The 26,274-nt window shown below is 47.2% G+C and overlaps 2 protein-coding genes across 2 annotated transcripts in view; both read right to left on the bottom strand.

Moving 5' to 3' along the window:
- The window catches only part of TDRD7 (tudor domain containing 7), a 44,749-nt gene extending 42,095 nt beyond the window's left edge, over positions 1-2,654 (bottom strand). Inside the window, exons 1-2 of the mRNA XM_026041274.1 lie at positions 2,640-2,654; positions 1,349-1,570 (exon numbers count right to left, since the gene is read on the bottom strand). Of these exons, the coding sequence (XP_025897059.1) occupies positions 1,349-1,555 (207 nt within the window). The 5' untranslated portion in view covers positions 1,556-1,570; positions 2,640-2,654. The remainder of the gene's footprint in view (positions 1-1,348; positions 1,571-2,639) is intronic.
- A 5,854-nt stretch (positions 2,655-8,508) lies between these two features.
- Positions 8,509-26,274, bottom strand: part of DGKQ (diacylglycerol kinase theta) — a gene marked incomplete at its 5' end in the record, with an annotated part of 73,445 nt that continues 55,679 nt past the window's right edge. Inside the window, 9 exons of the mRNA XM_026041275.1 lie at positions 8,509-14,324; positions 14,898-15,050; positions 16,658-16,769; positions 17,699-17,845; positions 19,047-19,147; positions 19,823-20,004; positions 20,738-20,886; positions 22,181-22,332; positions 25,670-25,785. Coding sequence (XP_025897060.1) covers positions 14,223-14,324; positions 14,898-15,050; positions 16,658-16,769; positions 17,699-17,845; positions 19,047-19,147; positions 19,823-20,004; positions 20,738-20,886; positions 22,181-22,332; positions 25,670-25,785 — 1,214 coding nt within the window. The remainder of the gene's footprint in view (positions 14,325-14,897; positions 15,051-16,657; positions 16,770-17,698; positions 17,846-19,046; positions 19,148-19,822; positions 20,005-20,737; positions 20,887-22,180; positions 22,333-25,669; positions 25,786-26,274) is intronic.

Raw genomic sequence — 26,274 nt, 5'->3', positions numbered from 1 at the left:
AATACACCAGCAGCAGCTTTTCTTGTTGCACCTTACATCCCAGATTTAGCTTCATGTGCATGTTGTCTTTCCTAACTCCATCTCTCCATGTTCAAACAGTTGCTCTACAGTTCCCTGCTCACTTGTTCTCACTTCCACCTAGAGGGGTATCATGTCCAGCACAGCACCCCTCCTTGTCAGAAATTCAAGCACCTAAAGCCACAGATCATCATCCATGCACTCAAACTTCCTGCATTGTTTTCTACTGCTTTCTTGAACATTCAGCAAACACCTGGGCGGCTTAAGCTCCCTGTGACAAGGGCCTGCTAACAGGACACTTCCTGTGGTCCTCAAAGAGGCCTCAGATCCTTTTATTCCTTATCACAAAAGCATCATCCAGCTTACTCACAATTCTCACCCAGATCCTATTATTCCTCTCTACAAAAGCAATATGCAGCTTGTTCAAAAACCTCACCCATAACCTCTCCATGGCTTCAAGGTCCGTCTCCAGCTCCAGTTCCATGCAGTCGCCTTGCTCTCTCACACAGAGGGCCACTCTCCTGCGTGTCCTTCCAGAACAGCCTGCTGCCATCTCCGGCAGCGCTGCAGCCACACACACTCTGCTCATCGCCTCGGTCCCAAGCAGAGTCACGCTCCACAGCCCCACGCCAGCCTCTTTTCCCACATGCCTGGAGCCCAAGCTGCACGCACGCAGCACCAGCACTGCATGCTATGGATGCGCTGGCTGCACAGCCGTCCCACAAGCACCACAGGAGCTGCCCTCCTTGTGCCTCGCTGGCATGTCCTCCTCCAACGGGAGCGCCCCATGCCCTGCAAGCCCCTTTCTTGCTCCCTGTGCTGCCTCTAGCATGGGGACATGGCTTCCCTCTGCACTCCGCTCAGCTCTGAGAGCCCACGGCACCCGCAGGGCTCACACAGCACGAGAGGAGAAGGTAAGACTCCCTTCCCCTTAGACCCCCAAGGCTTAACTGAGACACCAAGGGCTGCATGACAGAGCACCAGTAGGACACACTCCACTGCACCAGACTCAGTTTGGCCAGAGCCACCTACCCCGGCACCATGGATGTGTCTCAGCCCATAGCAGCTCACAGCAAGCAACACCCTCGCTCACAAGCCTGCTTACCTGTTGCACAAGGCAGCGCCTGGGATGCTGCACCACGGCAGCCCTGGAAGCCACAGGCCACGCTCCACTCCGAGGGCAGGCAAGCAGCAAGGGCTGGGGCTACCCTCCCTCTCCCCACCTTGCTCTGGGTCGCCAACAGCCACAGCGAGGTGACAAGGCCAGCACGCTGCAGAAACGCCTTGGTGGGGAGCGGGCCACCCCTGCCGCGGGCTCGCACCTCCTCACCTCTCCCGCTCTGCTCTCCTCCAGCCGGACCACTCCTGGGATGCTCTGCAAGTACTTCTCCAGCGTGCCATAGCCCAGGTGCTCGAAGGGGATGCAGTCGCCAGTCAGGGACTTGTACTCATTCTGCAGCTGCGCCAGGGGAATGCCGTTTTTATGGGAGTGAAGAACAGCACGCAGCATTTTCGCAACAAGGTCGGCCTCCAGCATCTTCACGGCTGTCCCCTGCATCCCAAAACAAGAGGGAGAGGCATTTTTACACACACATAGGGACCCATAGCACCTGCTGCCCAAGTCCCCTGCCCATGCCAAGCAAGTGGCAGCCCTTTGCACCTCCCAGGGGCTGCACCATGGGGTGCAAGAGGTGCCTCCATCCTCCTCCTCGTGGCACTCCCGGTGCTTCCTGCTCCTGGTGCTTCCTGCTCCTGCAGCTCCAAGTTTCACTTACGGTAGCGCCCGGCGGCCGCTCCGCCCAGCTGGCACGTGCAGCAAGGCCAACCCCAGCTCCACAGCAGAGCTAATGACCAGAGGAGTTGGTGGGTACACCGTAACACAGTCCGGTTTGCAGGTATGCCCCAAAAAGAGCGCACTCTGGAGCAATTTCACAAAAGGAACCATGGGAGCCTTTTTCTCTATTTTCTTGTTTAAGTAACGAGCCCAAATTCTTAATTAAAATTCTTATTTAAGAATTTGGCTCCATTAATACTCTTAAGAGTCTTGCAAGGCCACTTAGCTGAAATAGCTTAACAGGACTTAGGATGATACCACTCACGTAGGATAAATTAATATGACACCACTTGGAGGCGGGCTGGGAGAGCGACAAGGAAGACAATTCACAGTGGGAAGTCAGACTGATCAGCTGAATGAGAAACAGAAACTTCAGTGAGGAAAAAGAAAGAAGAAAAGTGAGGGGTGGATTAGAGAAAGCACCAATACAGAGCGGGTTGGGACAGCACGACCGCACTATACACCCTAACCTTATCCCCAGGTGCAACAGGCTGAGCTACGGTGCAAGGAGCAGCTGCAGGACAGCCCAGTTCCTCAAAGAAGGCGGCAGGTACAAAGGTAACAGCCGGAATGAGGTTTTCACCCAGCGACAAGAGCCGAAGGGGGGGATGTCAATTCCCAGGATGGGCAACAACCACGAGAAAAAAAAAAAAAAAAAAATATATATATATATATATATATATATATATATATATAATATACACACAGGTATATACGTGTATATATATATATTTTCCGCCTTTTTCCAGAGCAACACCCCGCACAGTAACAGACCGCAGGCACCAACCTCCGGGCGCGCGCTCTCCTGGGGAAGCCTCGCAGGGGCGGCCGCGGCGCGGCGGCTGCTGCTCGCCACGGGCTCCCGCCGCCGCCCCGGGCGCCGCCAGCCTCGCGGCGGGCTCGGCCGCGCTCACCCTTCCCCTTCTTCCCCTTCCCCTTCCCCGCTCCCGCTCCCGCCGCTGCCCGAGCGCGGGGCCGGCGCCGCGGCAAGTGCCCCCTCCCCCCGCGCCGCCCAACGGCCTCGCGCCCGCCCAACGGCCGCCGCCCCGCCCGCCCGCACAGCGCGCATGCGCGGAGTGCCCCCCCCACCCGCGGCCGTTGGCGCGGGTGGATTCAGCGCCTCGTTGTGAGGCGGGAGCCATTTTGGGTGCGGGTGGGGTGCGGCCATAGCCATGCAGCGCCAGCTGTAATTCCCCTTGGGAATTCAGTTCCCGTGGGGTGAGGCTCATTCCAGTGGGCTCCAGACATGAGACCAGCATCTCAGTGACATCCCAACCGTGCTGCAACGGAGCACTTCTACATTAAGTGGTTGCCCAACTTGAGAGATGACACTGAATCACAGCCCCCTTCCACAAAACACGGATTGGAAATGGATTTGCTTAACTGTGGCAAGCCCAGGCATTGAAAAATACCTTGAAACCACCATTTGATAACTCTTCTTTCCCCTTTCCCGTAAAAGCCTTGAATTGCGTGTGCTTTGCCACCCAGAAAAGGAGGAGCTAAACAGAAAAAGAAACTCAGTTTTTTCCAGCCTCAGCCTGAGGAAACCAGCCCTGCAGGGATCCACCTGCAGGCTTTGCCATGGGCACCATGAAGGAAATCCTCCTTAGACCCCCCGGCCACTTGTTTTTTGTACTGCTTGCTGGTGTAGCAAGGCACAGCCTGTTGTTAGGCTTAGCTGACGGAGCGAAGGCACCTCGGGTTCCTGTGGCGCCGGGGCGGCTCTTCAAGCGCCATGGGCAGCCTCTACGTTAATCCCCGCTGATCCTCACGGACACGCAGCCCCCGCTTATCCCCACGGCACATTCCTGCCTGTGCGACGCGCGTGTGCCTGGGACGGGATCCCCACACGCTGCCCGTTCCCGGCGCCGCCAGAGCGTCCTGAGGAAATGCGAGCCGGGATGTAGGCCATGGAATAACCCCAGCCCTGTCACTGGGTGGGCGGCTGAGGGGAGGCCAGGGCAGCTGCAGGGCTGTTCTGGAAGCTGCTTGTGGCCATGGCGGGCGCTGCTTAGCAAGGCCCGGCTTGGCTAGGCCTGCCAGGGAGTGAGGAGGCTGCAGGGCAGCCATGCACTCACAGCCTGCAAGGTTCCTCGCCACATTAACACGTGTGTCAAACCACTGCGTGCACACGGGACAAGGAGGGTGCCATTTCCAAAGGCTTTCCAAAGGTTTCCAAAGGCTCCTCCTCACCCAGGGCCAGAGGGCAGCGCAAGCAGCCAGGCTGATAAGGTCCAGCAGGAGCGGCTGCCAGTCCCTGGACCTGCTCCATGGGAAGTGCAGAGGGCCTGGAGCAGCCCCGGGCACCCAGGAGCAGCACTAGGAGCCCCAGAGCAGCCTCGGGCACCCTGGAGCTGCATTTGGAGCCTTGGAGCGCGCCGGGTGCCAACGGTGCCCTGGGCCGTTGTGCTGGGCCAGCAGGGCCCGCGGCTCTGCTCTGTGCAGCCCTAATCCGCCCGGCTCAGGTGGCTGCTGCTGTCCCGTCGCTTCTCTTTGTGTGGCCTCCCCGGCCACGATTGTGTCGCTAATCCCGGGCTCAGGCTGCGGTCCCGAGCGAGGGGCAGCCTAATCCTGCGGCGGAGCCTCTTGTTGTGGCACTCACGGGCGGGCACGGAAAGGGCGAGAGCCTTTGGTGCTGCTGGCCAGCACTGGCACCATGAGCAGCTGTTGTGCATCCGAGGCTGGGAGAGCGGGAGCAGCACTGAGGGGATGGGATCACCATCGACACCCACAAATCCATGGGCCCTGATGGGATGCACCCCAGAGTGTTGTGGGAACTGGCAGATGTCCTAGCCGAGCCACTCGCCATCATCTTTGGAAGGTCCTGGAGAACGGGGGAGGTGCCGGAGGACTGGAAGAWAGCCAACATCACTCCAGTCTTCAAAAAAGGCAAGAAGGAGGACCCGAGTAACTACAGGCCGGTGAGCCTCACCTCCATCCCCGGRAAAGTGATGGAGCAGCTCATCCTGGCTGCTCTCTCCAGACACATGGAGGAGAAGAAGGTGCTCAGGAGTAGCCAGCATGGATTCACCAAGGGGAAATCCTGCTTGACTAACCTGATCACCTTCTACGAAGGAATATCTAGCTGGATAGATGAGGGCAGAGCGGTAGATGTGGTCTATCTGGATTTGAGCAAGGCTTTTGACACTGTCCCTCACAGCATCCTCCTGTGCAAGCTCCGAAGGTGTGTGATAGATGAGTGGACGGGGAGGTGGATTAGGAATTGGCTCGATGGCAGGGTGCAGAGAGTGGTTGTCAATGGTGCGGAGTCCAGCTGGAGGCCTGTACTTAGTGGTGTCCCCCAGGGGTCAGTTCTCGGTCCGGTCCTGTTCAACTTATTCATTAACGACCTGGATGAAGGGCTGGAGTGCTCCCTCAGCAAGTTTGCCGACGATACCAAACTGGGTGGAGTAGCTGATAGCCCTGAGGGCTGTGCTGCCATCCAGAGGGACCTGGACAGACTGGAGGACTGGGCGGCGAGAAACCTCATGAGGTTCAACAAGGGCAAGTGCAGGGTCCTGCCCTTGGGGAGGAATAACCCTGGACACCAGTACAGATTAGGGGTGGACCTGCTGGAGAGCAGCCCCGCAGAGAGGGACCTGGGTGTCATGGTGGATGACAAGTTGACCATGAGGCAGCAGTGTGCCCTGGTGGCCAAGAGGCCAACGGGATCCTGGGGTGCATTAAGAAAAGCGTCTCCAGCAGGTCGAGGGAAGTGATCATCCCCCTCTACTCAGCCCTGGTGAGGCCACATCTGGAGTACTGCGTCCAGTTCTGGGCTCCCCAGGACAAGAGGGATGTGGAGCTGCTGGAGAGAGTCCAGCGCAGGGACCTGATCAGCGTGTATAAATACCTCAAGGGAGGCAGTGAGGAGGAGGGGGGCGGCCTCTTTTCAGTGGTGGGCAGGGATAGGACTAGAGGACGCTGGCAGAGCGTGCAGCTGAGGGCAGCCGGCTCCAGCCCCAAAGCGAATGCAGTGAGGGGGCTGTGGGGATGCCCGTGGCCTTCCCGGGACACAGAGGGTGCTTTGGTCAGCGCAGACAGCAGTCGGGATGAGGAACCACATTTCTGTGCCCTGCTGCTTTAGCGACGCTCCTTCCTTTTCATGCCAGCATTAATAAAACTTGGCAGACACTTGGCAGATATTGGAACTGGCAGAAGGAGAGCGGCCCCCTCTACAAGGCTAATTTAAATGACACTCTGGGCAGTTTTAACACACACAGAGTTTGAGATTTGTGGCCAGAGCTCATGATACCACTCACACACACTGAGAGAGCACCAAAAAACCTGCATTATGCTCATTTATATCAAAAGGAAGCTGGAACATAATGATGCAAGTATGATGTAGAGGTGCAAAGCTGCCCAGCTGGGGATTGGGAGCTGGGGGTGGCTCATGGCAAGAGGAGAGCAGTGTCCTGAGTGGGATGGGAGGAGGGCAGCTCTTCAGCTGGTGGCACTGTGACACTTCAGAGCTGAGAGCCCCGGGGGTGCCATCCGCATGGGCGGCTTCCTAGCAGAAGAGCATTTGGGTTTATGGAGCACCTAGTTCGCAGCGGTGTCCGTGCTGGTCTCATGAAGAGGGACAGCTCACGTATGTGAAATGCATTGCATTTCATTTCATTTCATTATTTTATATCAGTATACATGTTGTAAGCAAATGGAGTAGTATTTAGAGCCTAGGAGCCCAGTTAGTGCTCCTTTTTCTTAAATTTTAATCGTTTATCCAGTGATTCAGCAAGAATATTTGTTCTTCTCCATTAAAACAGACAGGATGGAAAAAATTTGGGACGGTTGAAATGTTACCACTCTGTCATAGCATGCTAAGAGTTAGTGCCAAGTCTCTCATCTAACAGATTTATCTGATCTTTGCTTTTTTTTTTTTTCAGCTGGGCCTTGCAAGCCACAAAGTCACTCCACACGTTGGAGCATGGAGAGGAGCTTTGCCCAGCACCCCTGCAGAAGCACCGGGTCACTTAGAGCACGCTGCAGAGCAGCACCTCCAGAGCATGTCAAGGGAAGGAGGCACCACCACCTCTGTGGGTAATTGTTCTACCACTCAGCCATCCTCCACAGTAATTCTTTTTTCCTCATGTTAAAACAGAAAAACAAAAAGCTGAGGGTTGGAAATTCAGGCGCCCTCCAGTCCCAGGTCTGCTGCACTTCCCTGGGTAAGATTTTTTCCCCTGATGTCCATCCTGAGCCTCCCGCACTGCAAAGCTTTGCTATTGCTCTTGTGTTTTATCATCTGTTATTGCTGACTTTGGCTCCATCATTTTTTTTTTTCCCGCAGCTGATCTAGAGTGTTGGCAAAACACACTGTGAAGGAGAAGCCTTGACCAGGCAAGGTGAAGTGCAGTTACCCTGATCCTTCCTTACAGCGAATCCCGGTTGGATCATGGCAGTGCCAGCATCAAGCTGCCAGGACAGCACTCCCTACGCTTCACTTTTGCCCTGCGATCACCGTGTTACTCCCATGAGAAGTCAGTGGAAAATCTGCTTAGGGGGAAGCCAAGGCTGCGCAAACAAGGCAAGGTGGAGGGGTGAGCGCGAGGGCTGGCGTCTTTGGGTACTCGGAACCGAATGGACCACAATGGTAGGTGGTCCTGCAGATACAGGCTTGTTCCATTAAGAAATACCCTGTTCCTGAGGGCGGTGGGTCACAGAGAAGCCGCTGGCAGAGGAGGAAGCCGTGGCTGGAGGTGCTGGGCTCCTCCAGGCAGCAGCAGGCGAGCGTGGTGGTGGCAGTTCCGACCCGGAGGCCCGCGCTGGGGCCTCCAAGGCAATAAGGACACAAGGAGGATGTGCTCTGCCGAGCGGGACGCTGCCAGGCTTCTTTGTGACAGCTCTTTGGAGGCGTGCGCGCAGTGTGACGACACGGAGCAGCCGGCGGGCGCTACGCAGGCTGCACTTTGACCAAGGCTGCATAACTCGTGCCTCGGCGCCCATGTCACACTCACGTGCTCCAAACTGCTGCAGCCGCCATGCGAGGAGTCAGCAGGGATCCCTGCCATCCGCCCAACCCCTTTCCGAGCCCCGGGAGAGCCTCGGGATGCAGCTGGAGAGCAGGGGGGTTCCGCACCCTGCTCTTGCCTCTCCACCCTCTTCACACGCAGCCCTTGTCCGTCCCTGTCCCACACTATTCTGCTCCTGATTAAGAGAAGCTGCATGTACCCAAGGTCAGGTACCAAAGGCTACATATTATATAGTGTTTTTTCCCTGCTGATTCCCTAATTGTGGGACTGTTAACAAAGCCTAGTGAAACTTCTTTGAAGAGCGGATAATTAATGCCAGCATAATTAATGCCCGGAGCCCACGCTGCCCTGTGCAGTGACATCTTGAGTGAGAGGAGGGCAGGGGATAATGAGCCACCAGCCTCCTGCTGTGAATTGATGTTCCGGCTGCTCCTGCCATAATGAAACTCTTGTTCTGTGTCCTCCCTTTGCAGGTCGGCAGGGGAGGCACCTCATTGCTCTCCTGCTCTGTGTGTCCAGCAGCTCCTGCTATCACTATGTGATGGCACCATGGCCTTCCTCCCTGCCCAGCCATCCTCCTCCTCAGCCCCCCAGGGTGGAACACAACCAGGGTGGAACAGATCCAGGGTGGAACAGATACTGTATTTTGGTTTTCCACAGACATAAATTCTACTTATAGATCTCTGGTAACTGCAAATTATAACTGGATACAGAATTTAAAATCAGTGCAAAATGTACAGTCAAATTAAACACACATTGCAAAATATATACAGAATTATTCTAAGAACATAATCCGATGACATACAGATGCTTAAATATCAGAGAAAAGTCCATCTTTTATAAATTACTTTTTTTTTTAACCAGTTAGTACATTAGGCATGTTATTGGTAGACGAGTTAGCAGAGCATAGTGATTTGCAAGGCAGACGTTGAGAAACAAGTTACACCATAAAAACCCTGTTTTTGGGACCAGTTCACAACTAAATGTGTGATACATTATTAGTTTGAGGCACACAATGTGGAAATAGCTTCCAACCACTTCTATGCTTATATATGCTTTTGGGGGAGAATTATTAAGCAGCTGCACAAAGAATAAGCACTAGTCAGTAACTAAACTGTTCGGTGGTTGTCTTAGCTTTGCTTTTTTAGGCAAGCTGATTTACTACCAACCTATTAGAACATTCACAAGTAAGACACTTTAAGAACATCCTTAAATTAAAGCAGCAATTATCTAGAGAACCAATGCTCAAGGCTGGCTGCTTTAAATAACAAGAGGTGAAAGACACTGAACACAGTTATTTAAGCAGGAGTTAAGCCACGGTTTGAGGCGAGTAAACACGTCGTGGGTGGTTCTCAGGCAGGAGGGACCGGGGCCTGGCGAGCGACAGGCACCTGTGCTCTTCTCTCTGTGCCTGTGAATCAGGACCCACTTCCCTGCACCATTTCTGTGTGAACTATCCCCAGAATGAGTTGCTCCTGGCACGAGGGGCAAGCTGCAGTGCCACGACTATTGCTGTGAGCCAAGCGCAGGGAATGACCCGCTCAGTCCGGTTCACCCCCGGAGCAAAGGTGTGGGTGGCAAAATGAAGCCTTTTCCCAAATCCCGCTTTTCCCCCACATGTCAGAAGGCTGCTACACTGGGAGCCATCGGGAACAGCTACACCAGCAAGAGCACCCCGCTAAAATGGAATACTCTGCTTTGGAATACATCTTTAATTAATATCTACACAGAGTTATCTCAGCACTTCCAACCGGCTTCAACAACACCAAACTGCTTAAAAAATGTTCTCATAAATTATCTGCACAAAAAAATAAAGTCAATCTTTAGGAAAGCACGTTCAGCACAACACTTGCATGAGTACAAATCCCATTAAGTCCAGGGCAGAAGGGTCACAACGCCTCCATTTCTCCACAGGGGCACAGGAAGGAGTCTAAACCAGAAGGCAACAGTTTCATTGACCGTCACAGGAAGCAGAAGCAATGCCTCCGAAACACAAAAGACCGCATTGTTTCAGCTGACCTGTATGGGTTTACAATCAATAGTCACTGTCCTGTAAACACTGAAACTGCTGGTCTAACTGTTTTGGTAGGTTGCATTCCATTTGCTGCATTCCATGAATACAATGGCTACACTCATAGTCTCCCCAAAATACACAGCAAAAGAAACGAATGTTTTTGGGATGGACCTCTCATACAAATGAAGTGTGAAATCAGTAGATGTTAACATCATAAATAAACTTTAACATTACTTTTATGTATAAAATCAGTATAGTAACCCCAATTCCTCACATAGCAGCCAATTTGTAACTTTTAAAAATATATAAGAACTTTCAGTCAGTCAGAAATAAATACATATTGCAGTGTGGGGAAGATACCATCTTCTCTCCTTCCCAAGCAGGGCTTTCAACGAGAACACAGTATTAGAGACAGGGATGAAGGGACACTGCAGTCTGTGCAACTCCTGAAGTCTCCAACAGTTGATTTCCACCTACAGACTTAATTTTTTTTCTTAGTCATAGCCTGAAAGTGCATATTCAATCTGTAGAGTGAATAATCCCCTTATTTTCACAGGTACAAACACTGCAATGCTGCCACACTCCAACTGTATCTAACCTGCGTTTGCTGCTAAGTGCAAAAACAGGCGACGTGGCCCCAAACGGAGCCAAGGCTGCAGCGTGAAGCCCAGCTGGTGAAGGGATGACGTGGAACTGAAATCAGTGAGTGTTTTAAGCCCAGGACGGGTGTTTCAGCCCATCACCAACCCCACCTTGCGCCGGTTCCTCCCGCCTCCTGCTCAAACCAAACGAGGCTTCGCTTTAGCCACGGTATATTCCTGTGCTGGAACAGGCACGCAGAAACGCTCATCGCTTCCAGGAGCTAACACTCCAAACCAGCACATTTCCTCCTCTTTAAAGAAGTGCAACCTGTACAACAGTCTGAAGAGGGTCACCGTGAAGATTAGCGAGGAATTGTCTACAACAGCTTACTTAGGTTTCGTTCCCTATTTACATCTTGCAACAAACTATGCTACGGCTGCTTCTAAATTGAAAGCGTTAGGTTAAATGCTACTTTAAACACACAAAGATTTGATTTAAATCCCCAAAGAGCAATGTGAGCTCAATCCCCATTGCGCAATGCGAGCTCGGCACGTCCTCAAGCAGACACTGCGTTTGAAAGAGTTGTGCTTTGACTCACCACCACGGCAGGCTGGAAAGCACTGGCATTAGGACACTGGAAACGCAAGGAGCAGAGAACAGGAGAATGGTACCAGCAAGAAAGCAAACTGCCAGCATCCTACCTGGAAGCAGTGACACAGAGACCCAGAGGGGCGTGCTGCCCAAATGCCACTGCACAGCGAAAAAAGAGAAGTTAGAGATGACGTGCACACACACATATATATGTATACACACGCACACATGTATAAATAAGAGTATTTTTGGCAAAAGAGCTCCATATACTTTCATTTAAAAACCAATGCAACAAGAGCACCAGCAGTTCAAGCTGGCTGAACAAAGGCTGCAGGTTGTGTTGGGGGGAACATCTGTATCTCCGGGGTGGTATTTGGAATTTAGGCTGTCCCAGAGGACGGGAATGATGCACTCAATCACCAGAGCAGATATCAGGAGCTGATCACAGCCTTTCCTGTCAGTGGCACTGGGATATGCGCCGTGTACCCAGGACCCGTCTCCAGCCTGTGCTGGCAAAGCCTCCAAGGACACGAGGGAAGGTTGAGCACTAACACATGGCTCTGTGAAGTGCCGCTGCGGTCCACGAACGGGGTGAGAAAACAGCGCCGCAGAGAGACGGCCAAGAAGTGCCCTCTGGGTGGCCGTGCACCCACATTCCCACCATCCAGGCCTGTGGTCTCTGATCCCATATCCCTGGTGCTGCTCAGCGCCCAGCTTTGCCACAACTGAGCCTTCTCCATGGCTTTTTCGCTACTCTCACATTGTTCAGTGCAAATGCAAACTGAAGACGTTTCCTGTCAAATACAAGGAGTCAACACCTCTCTTCAAGTCCTATGTTATTACAGAAGAATATTTTAGGCCTCTAAGATAACTAATATGATGAAAAGCTACTTAGAACAGGCATACTGGTCTTTTACAGTACCTGAAACTGGAAGATCTAAACACTACTCAACAGAGATTTCCTTTTTTTTTTTCCTGTTAAAAGGTTCCAGGGGAGCTTTCCTATCCCAGCTGCCCAGAAACATGTTTTGCTTTGACAACATGCCAAAAATCATCTAGGGCAGACACAATATGGCAAGTGACTTCTACTCGAGATAAAGCCCAACCCCGCTGAGCAGTCTGCTCAGTTAATATGTTGGAGCTCCTTTCTGCAAAGAAAAAAGGACTTTTCCCTTCCATTTGCTAGGCTCCTCTTTGCACATTCATGCCTCCGCCAGGGAAGAGGAGCAGGGCTGCCCTACAACAGGCTTCGGCAACATCCCAGGAATGTGGGATCCCTGTGGGAAGATGTACCACAGTTCAGTGTCCCCCAACCCAAGAGTTCCACTTTGTTCAAGCAAAACACGGCGGTGAGTGAAAGGCTGTAGGGGATGGTCAGTGCCAACAAACTTGAAGTTCATGGATGTTTTCTGTAAACAAAAGTCAGCCTTGCCTCCCCATCACCGAGTCTTCAGTTGGATGGAAGACCATGCCGCTGGTCTTCCAGGTTGGCCAAGCAGTTTCTTTGGCTTTCCGGGCTATAAGCAGCAATCTATTTAAGAGTTCCTAAGTTGTGAGCTTCATCCTGAGGGGAGAGACCCCAAAAGACAACACTTGTCCCTTCCTAGTGGCAATGCCAGTACCAGGACACCGGGTGAGCTCCAGGTCCCTTCCTGCCCACGCTCTGAGGCGGAGACAATCCCCAATTTTTAATAACTAAGAGATGAGTGTTTTAGCTGTGTGTCATCAACACAATCGCCTTCATAGCATCAGTCTAGTTAACATGTGCAATAAGTTGTGGTCCATTTTAAATGATTAACAGGAAGCTTCACTGAAAACAAAGGAATTATCCTCCAAATGCATCTCTACTAGAACAGGAAGGCCTTGTTAACAACAAGAACCACTGGACAGCAAGGAGAAACGTGGGCAGCTCGTGCCATCTCTGCATGACTGAAGAAAACATTGCGAAGTGAAGAAAACTGCATCCCCGTGTCTTCAGCAGGCAGGCGAGCACGGAGAGGTAGTCTGATCCCACAGGAGCTGGAAGAGGGACAACCTCTGAAGAGCAGATGTCCATGGGAGCCACCAAACACCCATCCCTGCAACTGCTGGCAAGGAGAGCGGCTGCGAGGGACCCACAAAGGGTCATCAGGTGGGTGAGTTTTCAAAGAAACTGCCACATTCCCAGTCATCTGAAGCCTGCAGCACCCTATTTCAGCTCAGCTTTAACCTGCCACTGCCCTAATTGGCTTTAGTAAACACTAAAAGGTACTTCTTTTATCCTATTTAATGATGGTTCGTTTAATCTTTGAAGGTTGCTCTAAAATAAGAGTCCGACATGTGACAGCTGAGTAAATGTGAAATAACACAAACACAAGGAGAGAAGTCTGATGTCAAAGGTAACTTCTCAATGACAGAAAATAATCAGTATCATGTAATACTGCCTAAGGGAATTCTTGTTCCTTTTTACTTTAGCATGGCAACCACTGAAATTCAAATGCTTTTGAAAACAGGATTTGACTTCATGTGGGAGAAGCTAAGCAGTAGCTGGTAACTGGTTTTAAAAGCTGTTTGCTGTTTTTCCTTCATTCATTTTGTCCAAATACTGTTAAAACCAAACTCTCCTAAATATTTTGACTCAACTGGTCCAGCACATTCTCCCTCCCTAGTGCACGGGGCTCCTTTTATAGAAATCATTTCTCCTATGTTTTATGTTCTTCTCTTCTGTGGTAGCACTGCTCCAGCTGTGTTATTTGGAGTCATGCAAGGACGACTCAGCAGTCCATCTCTGCCTTTTTTTTTCATTTGGAAGTTACCATAGACATTAATTTAAAGGAACAGATTTTCATTTATGGAATGCTATTCCTATGGAATGGTTTTCTTGAGGAAAAAAAAAAAAAAAACAGGCCAGAGAGGATGAGTTTCTGTAAAAACAGATGTAGAAACCTCAACATCTCGGAATCCATGTTTGGCCTCAGTTTCCATAAACTAAAAACTGGGGAATGGTTTGGAGAAAAGCAACCCAAAGTAAACACTTCAGATAACATGTGGTACTTAACAAGTATTTGCAGCAATGAGGCACTATCTTTGAATAACCAAGCAGAACCCAGTACGATATTACGTGATGAAAGGCACGCTCATGAGCAACCCTTCTCCGAAGCCCCGTTGTCTGCATTCCGTTTCACTGAACTATTGTGGTATCTACAGTAGTTTGCTGACCACGGATCTCCCATTAGCGTCCTCCTTCAGTGACGGACATGCCGACATCTGTTCTCATCTCCTTCAGGCTTCCAGTTTTCTTCTGCTTCTGCTTGGATTTCTTCAGCATATGGACCTAAAACAGGCAAATTTTGAAGAAAGTGAGCAAGGACCAAAGCAGCTAAGGTCACCTACAATGAGATCCAAGGCAACTAGTGAATGGGTAAAATGTAGCTCCTGCAGCAGAGAAACAATTTTAATGCATAGCTAACCAAAGCACCTTGATTTGCAAAGGGAGAATGGAGCATTATTCACTCTGAAGTCTCTTTCTCTCAGAGCCCTGCTGTTCATCGTGTCCATTTTGGCAGGCACAGACTCTCCTTTCCCCAGTACTGTCAGCAGGAGTTCTGTGCCTCACGACTCCAACCTGCTTTAGTGCAAGCAACACTGCTTGGACGTCTGCACAGAGGACAGAGCATCAGCCCGTTTGGGTGAAGCTCAGGCTGTTTTCCTAAGCAGCCAGCAGAGAGAGCCCTGGAACCAGTTTCTGTAGAGGCTGCTGTGTGTTATCCACAGTTGTTATCCCCCTCTACTGACCAGCTTCGGTAAGGTCCGTCATCCAAACACAACAAGGAGAGGGAAAAGAAAAACCATGCTGATATCCACGGAAAACCAAACCCAACCGCTGAGACAGAGCTACAGCCAGTACCTTTGGTCCTGCAGCAGAAATAATGATCTGGCCTGGGGCCTGGATCCAGGGCTCTCCATCAACTTGAACTGGAATTGGCTTTAGGAGTGTTACACGGAAGTACGAGCCCTGGGCTATGCGGATTCCTGATCGGAGACCTCCTTGGACCTGGCCCTGTCAGGAAGTCGAAGCCAACACGTCAACCACGCCAAAACTTAAGATAATCAAGCAAACCTTTAGCTGCACTGGAGCTGGTAGAGGGAGTTGATAAAATCACATCGTCAGCAGAAATTTCAAGTTTCAACTGAGGGAACTGTTTAAGCAAAATCTGGAGGGCATAAACACACTGACACAACATTAATCCTCTTAAGTGCCTGCATGAAGATATACCCATATATACCCCCAGAACACTGTCCAAGGCAAAGGACTTACACAGGGCTGTCATCTGTACGTTCAAGGTGGTAAAGGAGCTTTACCCACAAAATCTTCATTTTCAGTCTCTTCTCTCCATAAAGCAGCAAACACGTTTTTCAAACTACTTAACTATTGACACGGACTTTGGTCTATGCAAAACTTGAGAATCTAGAAGCACTTTAGCATATGAACATGGAGGGAGAATTCTGCTGTATTCACCTCCATATTCACCTACAGCTAGTGGCTCAGTGTTACCTGTGAAACGTGAGGCAAGGGTAATTTTCCTGCTATAAATCCTCTTGGGGAATACGTAGAGGCACCGAATGTGCAGGTAAAAACCTTAACACAAGATCACAAAGCCAGAGTTCAGGTTTGTTAACATCTGTATTCTTGCACAGTGGATCTAAGAATCTCTAGCAAACTCTAGCAAAATTCTAATGGAATGTTTTGTATTTGTACTCCTTAAAAGAAATAAAGTACCAAGCTGTGAAGCTGGCAGACACCAAAGGGTTGAGCTGCACAATCTTAGGTACCCACCTTTCCATTTCTGGTGGTTGTATGGATGTTTAGTCCCTAGCTACCTGACCACTTTTTCAGAAGGTTTCTTAAAATAGTGACAGAAATACAAAAAACACAAACAAACAAAAAGAATCCAAAGGGCAGCACTGATACTAGCAGGCCATTTTAACACATGGATAAGATATGGAAGAATTAAAGCTACTTGTCTTAAAGGAGCCTCTCTGCCCACAAACGGCAGTCTGACTGTGAGGAGATAGGACTATATTTACAAAAACCCTTAAATGATGGGTGGGTGTTCTCATAAGATTAAAACAAAACCATGTTTTACATCCTGTAGCTGGTTTTGACACCATGATAAAGGTTATAAAACCTTTGACACCATGATAAAACTAATGCATTTGAAATAAGCTAGTTTTATAGTCCCCACCCACAACTTAACCATTTTATTCACGTTTGATAAAGACACTAAGTGCTATCATCATGTTACATAACTAACAGCTACACAGACACAGAGTAAAGCATCTCTCATATAATCCTGGAAAAATACATCAACATATTTAAAGGGCTAAGAAAATACAAAAGAAATAAAGTTCTAATCCTCCTTTTATTGCTTATGACTATTTGATTACTATTGTTTTTTGTAAATCCTCCTTATTAGAGAAGATATAAGCAAATGCATTGCATTTACTCCAGCCTTAACTTTTCACTGCTTTCTGTAACTAACATCTCTCTTTTTGAGAAAAATCATAGTTCTTCACACTTGCAGTGGTTTCTACATCCTCACGCAGATTCCCTCTGCTCCCAGGTGTGGCACAGGAGTTTCCCACACTCCCTGGGGCACCACTCACCATGTGAACAACGCCGGTGACTCCGACCACCTCAAGCAGCCCGTCGTCGATCCGCGGCTTCTCAAAGCGGTTGTCGCTCTCCGAACCCCAGAGATCGGCTCCGGAGCCCCAGCTGCACGGGGAAAACACCAGGTGAGCAATGCGGAGTTCCCGGACGGAAAACACCGGGTGAGCATCCGCGGAGCTCCCGAATGGAAAACACTGGGTGAGCATCCATGGAGCTCCCAGTGCCAGAGCCCCTTCTGGGGTTCCAATGGCTTTGCCCTGCTTTGGACCCCCAGCTGTGACCGGATGGCTTTCACTGAAAAAGGGGGAAACCTACAAAAACGGGGAGGGCTTCCAGTATTTCAGGAGGGAAAGGAGCAGTGAAGCCACTTCTACATGAAAGATGAAACTCCAAAGAGCTTTAGTTTACTGGGAAATACATGCTACAGAGCTTTCCTTACCTTCAAAGGATTAAAAAATACAGATTTTACTGACCTTGACAATATTCATAGAAACTACTGAAAGAAAGTTAAAGGAAAATAACTAAAAGTAAAGTATGATTTATTTTATTTCTGCACCATGCAAAACTAATAGTTTAGCAGCTTTTTGTGCACTTTTAGCCTCACAAGTGCTCCTAGAAATTGCTGGCTATGATTTATCAACCTTGCTTCCTCAAATCACTTTGTTTTTTGAGCTCATTGATTGCTCAATGCTAATCATGATCTTCTTCCTCCACGATTCTCATGTGCATGTATATCTATATATATATATGTGCATGTATATGTGCATGCACAGGGGGCTGCGCTGGCACAATCAGGTGGCTCCATCAATGATGTCCAAACCTTTCAGAGTTTTGGCTTTTCTAGGCACAGCTTCAGAGCTAGTTGTGGAAGGGGCAGCAATGAAAAATACAACAACAGTCATGTTTCTTCATGGCCATTTAGCAAGAAGGGTGACGGTCAAATATCAAGTAGTATTTCTACTCATATATAGAGATACGTAGGATCCCTCCATATCTATGTAGGACCAAGACAGCATCCCTCCTCTCCTCTTTACCTGGGGATATTAATAAAAATGAGTCCTTCTATACTTGGCAACTCCACCTCGTGCTGGTCCACCTGAAGCTTTATGTCTTTGTGAAGATTTCTGGTATGACTTATCTTCTGCAGCCCGACCTTCACATAAACACCCTTGTTGTGAAACCTAGGGGCAGATCAGCATATTGTTACTGAAAGGATAGCACAGCATCATTTATAGCAATGGGACAATACTGCATGTCTGGCATAACTTCTCAATTAGAAAACTCAGTGAATTCTACTTTATTCCAGAAACAAAGTATAAATTGCAAACTGCCACTACTTACACCATTTATTTATACCATTGACAAACCATATCGCTGATTAGAGCAGTGCAAAATTTCATCATGGAAAAGTTCTTAAAAGTGTTGCCTGAATGTAAAATTTCCTCAAAAGTAAACGTCTCTGCTGAAAAACTGCAATTTTTTGCCACAGGCAGCCAAGACTGATTGCATTTGACGTTGATCATTCACCTCCTACAAGACGAGGCTGTAAACCTGGGAGACTTTCATAAAATTCATGAAATTCAGGACTGTGCCTGCAGTCATTGGACTGTGCGAGGGCCTTTCTGGTTCTGAAGCTTGTTTCTTCATGCAGTAGCAGATAATATCTCTTGGAGATATATACAGTGCCATTCTTCCTGTCTATAACCTGTTTTTTTTCAGTGGTATTTTATACATTCAAAACAGAAAAATGTACCTTGGCACAATAACATCTTTTGGTCCTGTCTGTATTGGAAGCATATAACAAAGCATATTGCAATGCATACCTCTAATTCTGTACTGTTTAAAACTGTTATTGCATAGGACTAATTATTTGCAATATAGTAACCTAAAGAAAAATCTCTGTCCAAAGAGCTGATTGTAACCCCCACACTAAATTTCTTCTCCACCTGAATACCAGCACCAAGTAGGAAAGTGCTGGAGACATCTAGCAGATCTGTATTCCAGTGACATCCATGTACTAATTTTATTTATGCTTTTATTTATGCTTTTATTCATCTCTTTGAAAAATGGGTATTTTCATTATCCTGAAATTTCACTGATACTGATATCAAAAATATTGGCAAGCCAGTATCCTGAATAATAACAACAATTCTTCCACACACTGCTTTGGCTTTCTCATTTGGGAAAACAAACCCCACATAAATTCCATATGTAAGAATTAATAGATAGTTTCATTCTCACTGTGCTAGGCTTGCCTCAGGTAGTATTATTCGTATCACTTTGAGATTACCAGTCATGGTTTAAATCAGCAATTATGAAATACCACAATACAGAAATATTTTTGCATACCCACCCCCTGCTTCCCTTCCTCCCCAGGATTACCTGCTATTAAATTTCCCAGGTTCTTCTTCTCTAGCATGATGAAAGTCCAAGCTCAACTCTGCATCAATGCCAAGGCCACAGTAATTGTTCATTTGTACAATCTAATAAAACAAACGAGCAAACAGAAATCCTTCCTTATAATTTCCTCAAGGCTTACTGTTCAAACCAAGTTTCCGTAAGTTTTCAACTGAAATATGCTTTGGAAATGATTCTTCCAAACTATCTGCACTTGAACAGGCTTAAGAGAATAAATTCCAGAGGTGCAGTACTAAAAGTGAAATTTTATGCGCAATTATCGAGTAAGTTATGTAAGTATGGGCAATTATTGAGTAGTTATCATGTAAGTAGTAACTATCAGGAGTGCCTAAATTAAATTCAATTAGTATCTGCTAGAAACCTAAGTGAGTCCCGTAAACGCAGAAATAAAACAAATCCAACTTTTCAAAGTGATCCCATGCAACAAACACACAACATCTTGAACATTAATGCCACCATTACATTTGGCACTAACCATGGATTCACTGTGACATCATCGGCTCCTTCCCCTAATCTTGAGGAGCAAATAATTTAAGCACAGACCTCAGCTTCACCTATTTGATGCCTTTTAACCACCCTTCCACGTGCCAGGCTAATGATTCAGACATTTGCCATGTTTGCTAAACAATTCCTTACTAAGGGCCACACATGAAAATATGTGAGCAACAGAGACCCAACTGTGCTAAATCCTTTGGGCAGCACAAGGGTTCCTTGGGAGGAAAAGGTGCCCACACTGTCACCTTGGGGGGCTCGGGCTCGGCCAGGCCGTTCTCCGCTCCTTCGGAAGGCTCTTCGGCATCCAAGAGGATAGTCCAGCGATCCATGAGCACGTCGTCGGCCTCGTCCACGGAGATGAGAACAGAGAAGGGGTCCTCGCCGCTGTAGCCAGCTCCCCAGCGCAGCACCCTCCCCAGGTCGTTACCTGAGTGAAGAGTCCCACAAAACGACTCTGTTTAGTGAAAATTATCAATAAAGAACCAAACAGTCCCTTCCTACCCCAGCACAAGGGGAGAGACCATCTTCTGGGACAGAGGATGCAAGTGTCACAAAATGCCACAAAATGAAGCGATTTCCAAAGTGTCAAAATTAAGAAACTTCACACTGAGAACGGGGTACACTTTGTGTGATGGATACTATCTGGGGTAGGTAAGAGAGAGAAGGGGTCTTTATACCATTTCACTAGAAAATAGGAATCTGAAGCACCTTTCAGCCCGTGACAGGCTGACAATGACCTCCCATTAATCAGGACCCGCTGAACTCAAATGACAACTTGACAGGCAAAACCAAATCTAAACACAACCCTGAGCTATGTGGAAAGTTGAGTCTTTGTTCTGTCCTCTGCCAGCCTCAATTCAAGTTGCTGAGTTCATTATTTTGATTTAATGGTTATGATACCATTTTTTTTTTCAGCAGTCCTTATGGAAAAGGCATCAGGACATAACTAAGTTGTTAGTTTCCATCATCACGAGTTTGATACTGAACTATTATCCTAATTCACATGCACTAAGAAGATACTTAGCCCTCCAAGTAACATATTTGCCACTAAATTAATGGTGATTGCAAGTGTGTTGAGAAGATGAATGGAGGTCAGGGCCACAAGAGCAAAGCGAGATGAGAAGAGAAAGGAAGAGCCTTCCCAAACGCCTTCTGCTCACCCGTTCCCAAGGGCAGGATGGCAACGGAGGGCTCCGAGCACACCAGCTTGTGCCGGATCTCCTCGAGGGCGCCGAGGACCCAGCCGACGGTGCCGTCCCCGCCGCACACCAGCACTCGGAAGGAGGGCACCCTGGAGAACGTGTGGAACCTGTGGAACACGTAGGAACAGAGCAGACCGTGAGAAACCTGCAGGACATGGATAAACGGAGCGGATGGGAGGTGAGGGGGCAGGCAGGGGCATGGGAGAGACACAGACTTCCAACAGGCTGCTGGAAACTAAACACTCCTAAGTGATCACTGGCTTCTCCCTCCATCCTTAGTTTCAAGAGCAAATTTAAGAAAGCCAGCAGATATATATAAGCTTCTTTTTATGGGCTTAAAAACAGTGAAAAACACAATGCCCTACGGCTTTTCATAGCTGGCAATAATGAGGTTAATGGAGTTGATGAATTTCTTTTTCACTAAAAACAGAGATTTGATTATTCACCATTTTAATCTGAAAATCTGTAAATCTCTAAATTTTGGGGATTTTTCTGAATTAATGCTTTCTGCAGTACAAGCACTGTGTTTTGATAGCACTTGTAATACAGATTATAGTGCCATTTTATCCTTTGCTCTCACACTTCCTGACTTTTCATCCCTACTTATGAAGCCATACTGCCAAGGAACTTATATTTCACAGGGAGCAGTAAACAAGTGAAAGCGTTTTGCCATAAAGCTACTCAAGGGGAAAAAAAGAAAAGAAATCTGTGGGTTTAACAACACTTACTGCTGTTAAAACAGCACCGAAATCCCACTGTGCTTTCAGTAAACCACGACCACCATTCTGCTCTATGGAGCTGGTAACAAAACTGCACTGCTTAAATCAAGTAATTTACCACTGCCTCCCCACGAGCACATCAAGTTCTGCTGCTTATATTTAGAAATGCTGCAGCTGGGATCGCGCAGCCCCTGTTAAATCTGCTGCTCTGGACAAGCTCCAGGAGTCCAGATAGAAAATTTTATTGTAACTTCCTGCTGGTTTCTATGAAACATCAGAATAAAAATAAGCACCATTGTGAGGCAATATGACATTTTTCTTTCCAATCCTGGTTCACCATAAAATCTTTTCACTGAAAATAGTTATTAGTTATGTATTATAATAAAATTTGTATGACTTTCCCAGGATTGGACTATTTTAGCCTTGATATGAGCTCACATATCAGAAACTGCTCTGTTCCCTTTTCAGTAGAGAATTGTGAAGTTTTCATTTGTTTTCAGAGTCAGATCAGTGGGAAGGGGTGACCCACCACTCTGGTCTTCAGGTATAGAGGAAAAGTTATTTATTTATATGGGCTTATCCAGTGAACAGATGCAGTTTAGATCTTCATATCCAGTAAATCTGATCCTTCCAAAACAGCTAACAAAATAGTAGCAATAATAAAGAAAATACCACAACCTACCCAGGCAGTGGGCCGCCGTTAGTAAGTTCAAAGATCTGATGGGGATTTAGCAGCTTTCTAAAACTGTAGAGCAGATCCCGACCTTTCAGACCCCCACTTTTTGGATTCACAAATACAAGAAGTGGGCAGCAGTTCTGTGGTATCTTGGAAGCCTGCGAGGACAAAAAAAGAAAAAAGATTAGCCAAAAAAAAACAGCCACTGCAGGAAAATTATTGCTACATTTCAAAGCACCTCATAGAGAGTTCATTGAAAAAAAAAAAAAAAAGGAAGAAAAAATTCAAATTCAACAAATAAAAGATTCAAGTTCAGATAATGGACAGACAAGCAGTGGATCTTGTGTTTTGGGAAACTCAGGTATCCTTTGCCTACTCTAACTAAAGAGTTTGTCATAATGTTAAAAACAAATGCATTATAACCAGGCCTTGCTAAACTGTCAGCAAATAGGACATAGAAATGTACAGCTTGAGGGACAAAATGACTTTCAGAATCACATTCCTCCAAATAATTTTCTTGCTAAAACGGGACACCTTCCAAAAACCAGCTGAAGCATTTCTTCTGCATGTTTTCTAACACGATCACCAAACATTTATAGGACAAAAAAATTCAAAATTTTCAGGCAGTTTAGGGCAGACACTGACACACCTCCTCCCACAAAGACCGAAAGCTTCTTTTAAAATTATGTATTTAAATAAGTGTACACAAAGTAATTTTCTCAGATTATCAGTGTACCATACAGTACAAATAGTGTCTGTAGCCTAAGCAGAGATCAGAACTTTTAATTACGAGGAGGAGCACCCAAGAAATGTTTTTAAAATACCCTGAGACACTTTTCATTCCTTCTGAGACAGCGCTTACGACTTTCATATGGCTCTTGGGTAAGTGCAAGTTAAATAAGTTTATTGGGCACTTCAACAAGTATATTTCAAAACTGAATTGTTTGCCACAGTTCCTAAGTTAAGGCCAATTTGCTTTTACTTATTGGACAGCATTCAGGGAACAGTAATTTGTCACGTAGCTGATGGGTTGAATCCAGGGAAAAGAACAACAGTGCTAAATATAAGTCATTTAGACAAGAATTATTTGGAGAAGCAGCAGCAACATCTTGCAAACATGGAAGAGACCATGTATGCTGGTTTGGATGCTTAAAAATGAAGAATAGGTGTTGTCATCTCGATATCAGATACCTGCCCAAAATGTCCCAATAATGCTTACCAAGTGAGATTCTGTTACATATGTCAAGACAGCAGCAGGTACATAAAAGATTCTCCCCTCTGTGTCACTGCCTACCTGCCAAATACCTCCTTTAATCAGCTGTGATGTGTAGACTAGCTGTGATGTAGTGGAATCTTTAGATTCCACTAGAGACAATCAACTGCAAAATGCACGTTTTCTACCCAAAAACATTAGACGAGGACTATTTTGGCTGACAGACAGAGAGCCCCACAGCCCTGTTGTCCCTTTCTCACCACTAGCAAACAGGTTGCAAATAGAGCTTAAGTTTAGAGTCCAAGAAATGCTCTTTTAACCAGTGAATCTGGCTTCTAGGTCAAGAAATCCCTCACCTCCATACTCAGACTTCACTGAAAAAGGGGAAGCAATTATTCAGATTGCGCCCAACATTAAAAAAAATGCTGGGGGAGGGAATACACTTATTTCTGCTAAGTAAACAAAATGGATATTTGCAACCAGCAAAAGGAAGTCTGAGCAAAACAATGCACGCTACTGTTGCCTAAAAGGAGGGGTTCTTGAATTATAATGTCAACATGTCCAGGAGCCACACATTCCAGCTTGAAAGACGGATTTTTTCCCCCTCTAGCCTTCACAGACATTAATAAAAAATACAATTGGAATTCTGACTACTTCTGCTCTGTGCTAAGTCCTCACAAGGTCACTTTCCTTTCATTGCTGCCTTCAACCATTTCACCTTTCTTAACAAGATAAGCTGGATGAAGCCTCAGTCTTGTTTCCACTTGGAAAGCTTCCGGGGTTTAAAAAAAGTGCAATGAAATGGGAGGGGAAAGGGAGAGAAAAAGGGGCAAAACCGAAGCTATCTCTGCAGCTCAAAGTAAACAAGGACAGGAAAGCATCCAGGCCAAAACTTTAGTCAAATACCTTATCACGACAAAGACAAGAGCATGCAATTACCTCCTCTTCTTCAAGAAATCTGAGTGTAAAAACACTGGTTGAGGACACTTAACAGCGACATACCGGGCAGATGTTTTGGTTTACTTGCTGTTAGGGACAATTTTTAAAGAACTGTGTTTAAAAACAAGGACTAAAAGAAGTTCACCGAGACCTCTAGGGTCTTGCACTGGTTTTTGGGACCCGCTAAGTTCCGAGACACTCCAGTGCTCACAAGGGGGTCTGCATCAGCGCTGGCTGATGATCAGGAAGGGTGTTTTTTGCCTATTTCTCACAGGCAGGTAAGGGAGGGCGCGGGATTCATGCGCTGCAGCAGCCACTGCACGTTGCTCCATTCACAGGGTTTGCAGAAAGGGGTTTCAGGCCCATGCAAGAAACTTGTCCTTCCAGCGCATGCCTCTTCTGCTGAGTGTAATCCCATCCTGTAACAGGGCAGCACAGGGAGTCCTGTGCCAGCCAGGCATCTGCAGTGCATCCCGGTGCATGCCAAGTTTTCCCCAGGAACTGCAGGAATTCCTGCGCTCCAAGCAAAGTTGGCTTTTGCAAAGAGGCTGTCATGAGCAACGGCGTGGGCTAAGGCCATTTGAACAATGAACATGAAATATTTCATTAAATCTTGTTTCTTTTCAGTGAGATGGCCAAATAAAAACAGCAAATATTGGAGGAGAAACAAAATGCATGTCCATCAGTACAGACCCTGTCCTCTTATACACTTGAAATCCCACCGTAGCAGGCTATGGAGTTTCCAACTAATATCTTAAATCAGGAAAAAGACACCCTTATCCCACCCTAAATAACCATGCAAAAGCAGCCCCATCTTCACACTCTTCTGATGAATAAAAGCCAGGAACCTTATGTGCAGCAGCAACCAAATGAGCTCGTCTCTCTTACAAAACTTCTTGCCTCTAAGCATTTGCTTTAAAGATTAATTTTTTATTAGTGCTACTACATATATTATTGCTAATATTTTATATATATACACGCACTATATTACTCTAAATTTGGCAAAGGCCACTCTTCGGCAGATGTGTGGGATTTCCCGTTTAAGGGGATCAACAAACATGCTATGTTTTCTCACCTTTATAGTTTTATAGTTAGTTTCACACTTCTTCTTAATCAAGAGTAATAGGACAAATGGCTTCTAAGCCACAGAAGTGTATCAGACACAGGAAGTAAATGCTCTCAGTATTTTGCCACTACACTGTTTACAGAAACCCACTGTATAGCTTCCTTGAATATCCTGTATCGTTATGCATTTCCATCAGGAAAAGTCCATTTTTTCCCCCTTTCCTTTCCTTTTTTTTTTTTTTTCCTGCAAAAGTTATAAATTCAACCTCATCTCTTACCATAACTTCAGGAATCACCACACCGGTCAGAGGCTTGTCATTGACAGTTGTATCTTTAACTAGCATATATATTCTTTCAGCTTCAGAAAAACAGGAAATTTCGAGTACAACAGCACCTGTAAAAAGGTGTTAGAACAACTTTTTAAAATATTGTGTTTTTAGAAAGCAAACCTTATCAAATCACAGCAGAAGTTTTCCCTAGGATAATATTCAGCAACAGCTGCTCCAAGAAAGTCTGCAATATTTCATAGAATCATAGAATCATAGAATCATAGAATGCCGAAGGTTGGAAGGGACTCCTAGAGCTCATCGAGTCCAACCCCCCTGCTCACGCAGGGTCACCCAGAGCACGTGGCACAGGGCTGTGTCCAAGCGGGTTTTAAAGATCTCCAAAGAAGGAGACTCCACAACCTCTCTGGGCAGCCTGTTCCAGTGCTTTGTCACCCTCACAGTGAAGAAATGCTTCCTTAAGTTCCTGTGGAACTTCCGATGCTTCAGTTTGAAGCCATTTCCTCTAGTCCTATCCCTGCCCACCACTGAAAAGAGGCCGCCCCCCTCCTCCTCACTGCCTCCCTTGAGGTATTTATACACGCTGATCAGGTCCC

The sequence above is a fragment of the Nothoprocta perdicaria genome, unplaced genomic scaffold (genome assembly GCF_003342845.1).
Source record: "Nothoprocta perdicaria isolate Ctin4 unplaced genomic scaffold, notPer1 scaffold_280, whole genome shotgun sequence".
Taxonomy (NCBI): Eukaryota; Metazoa; Chordata; class Aves; order Tinamiformes; family Tinamidae; genus Nothoprocta; species Nothoprocta perdicaria.
The sequence above is the reverse complement of the archived record's forward strand: the minus strand, read 5'-3'. Positions and strand labels throughout refer to the sequence as shown.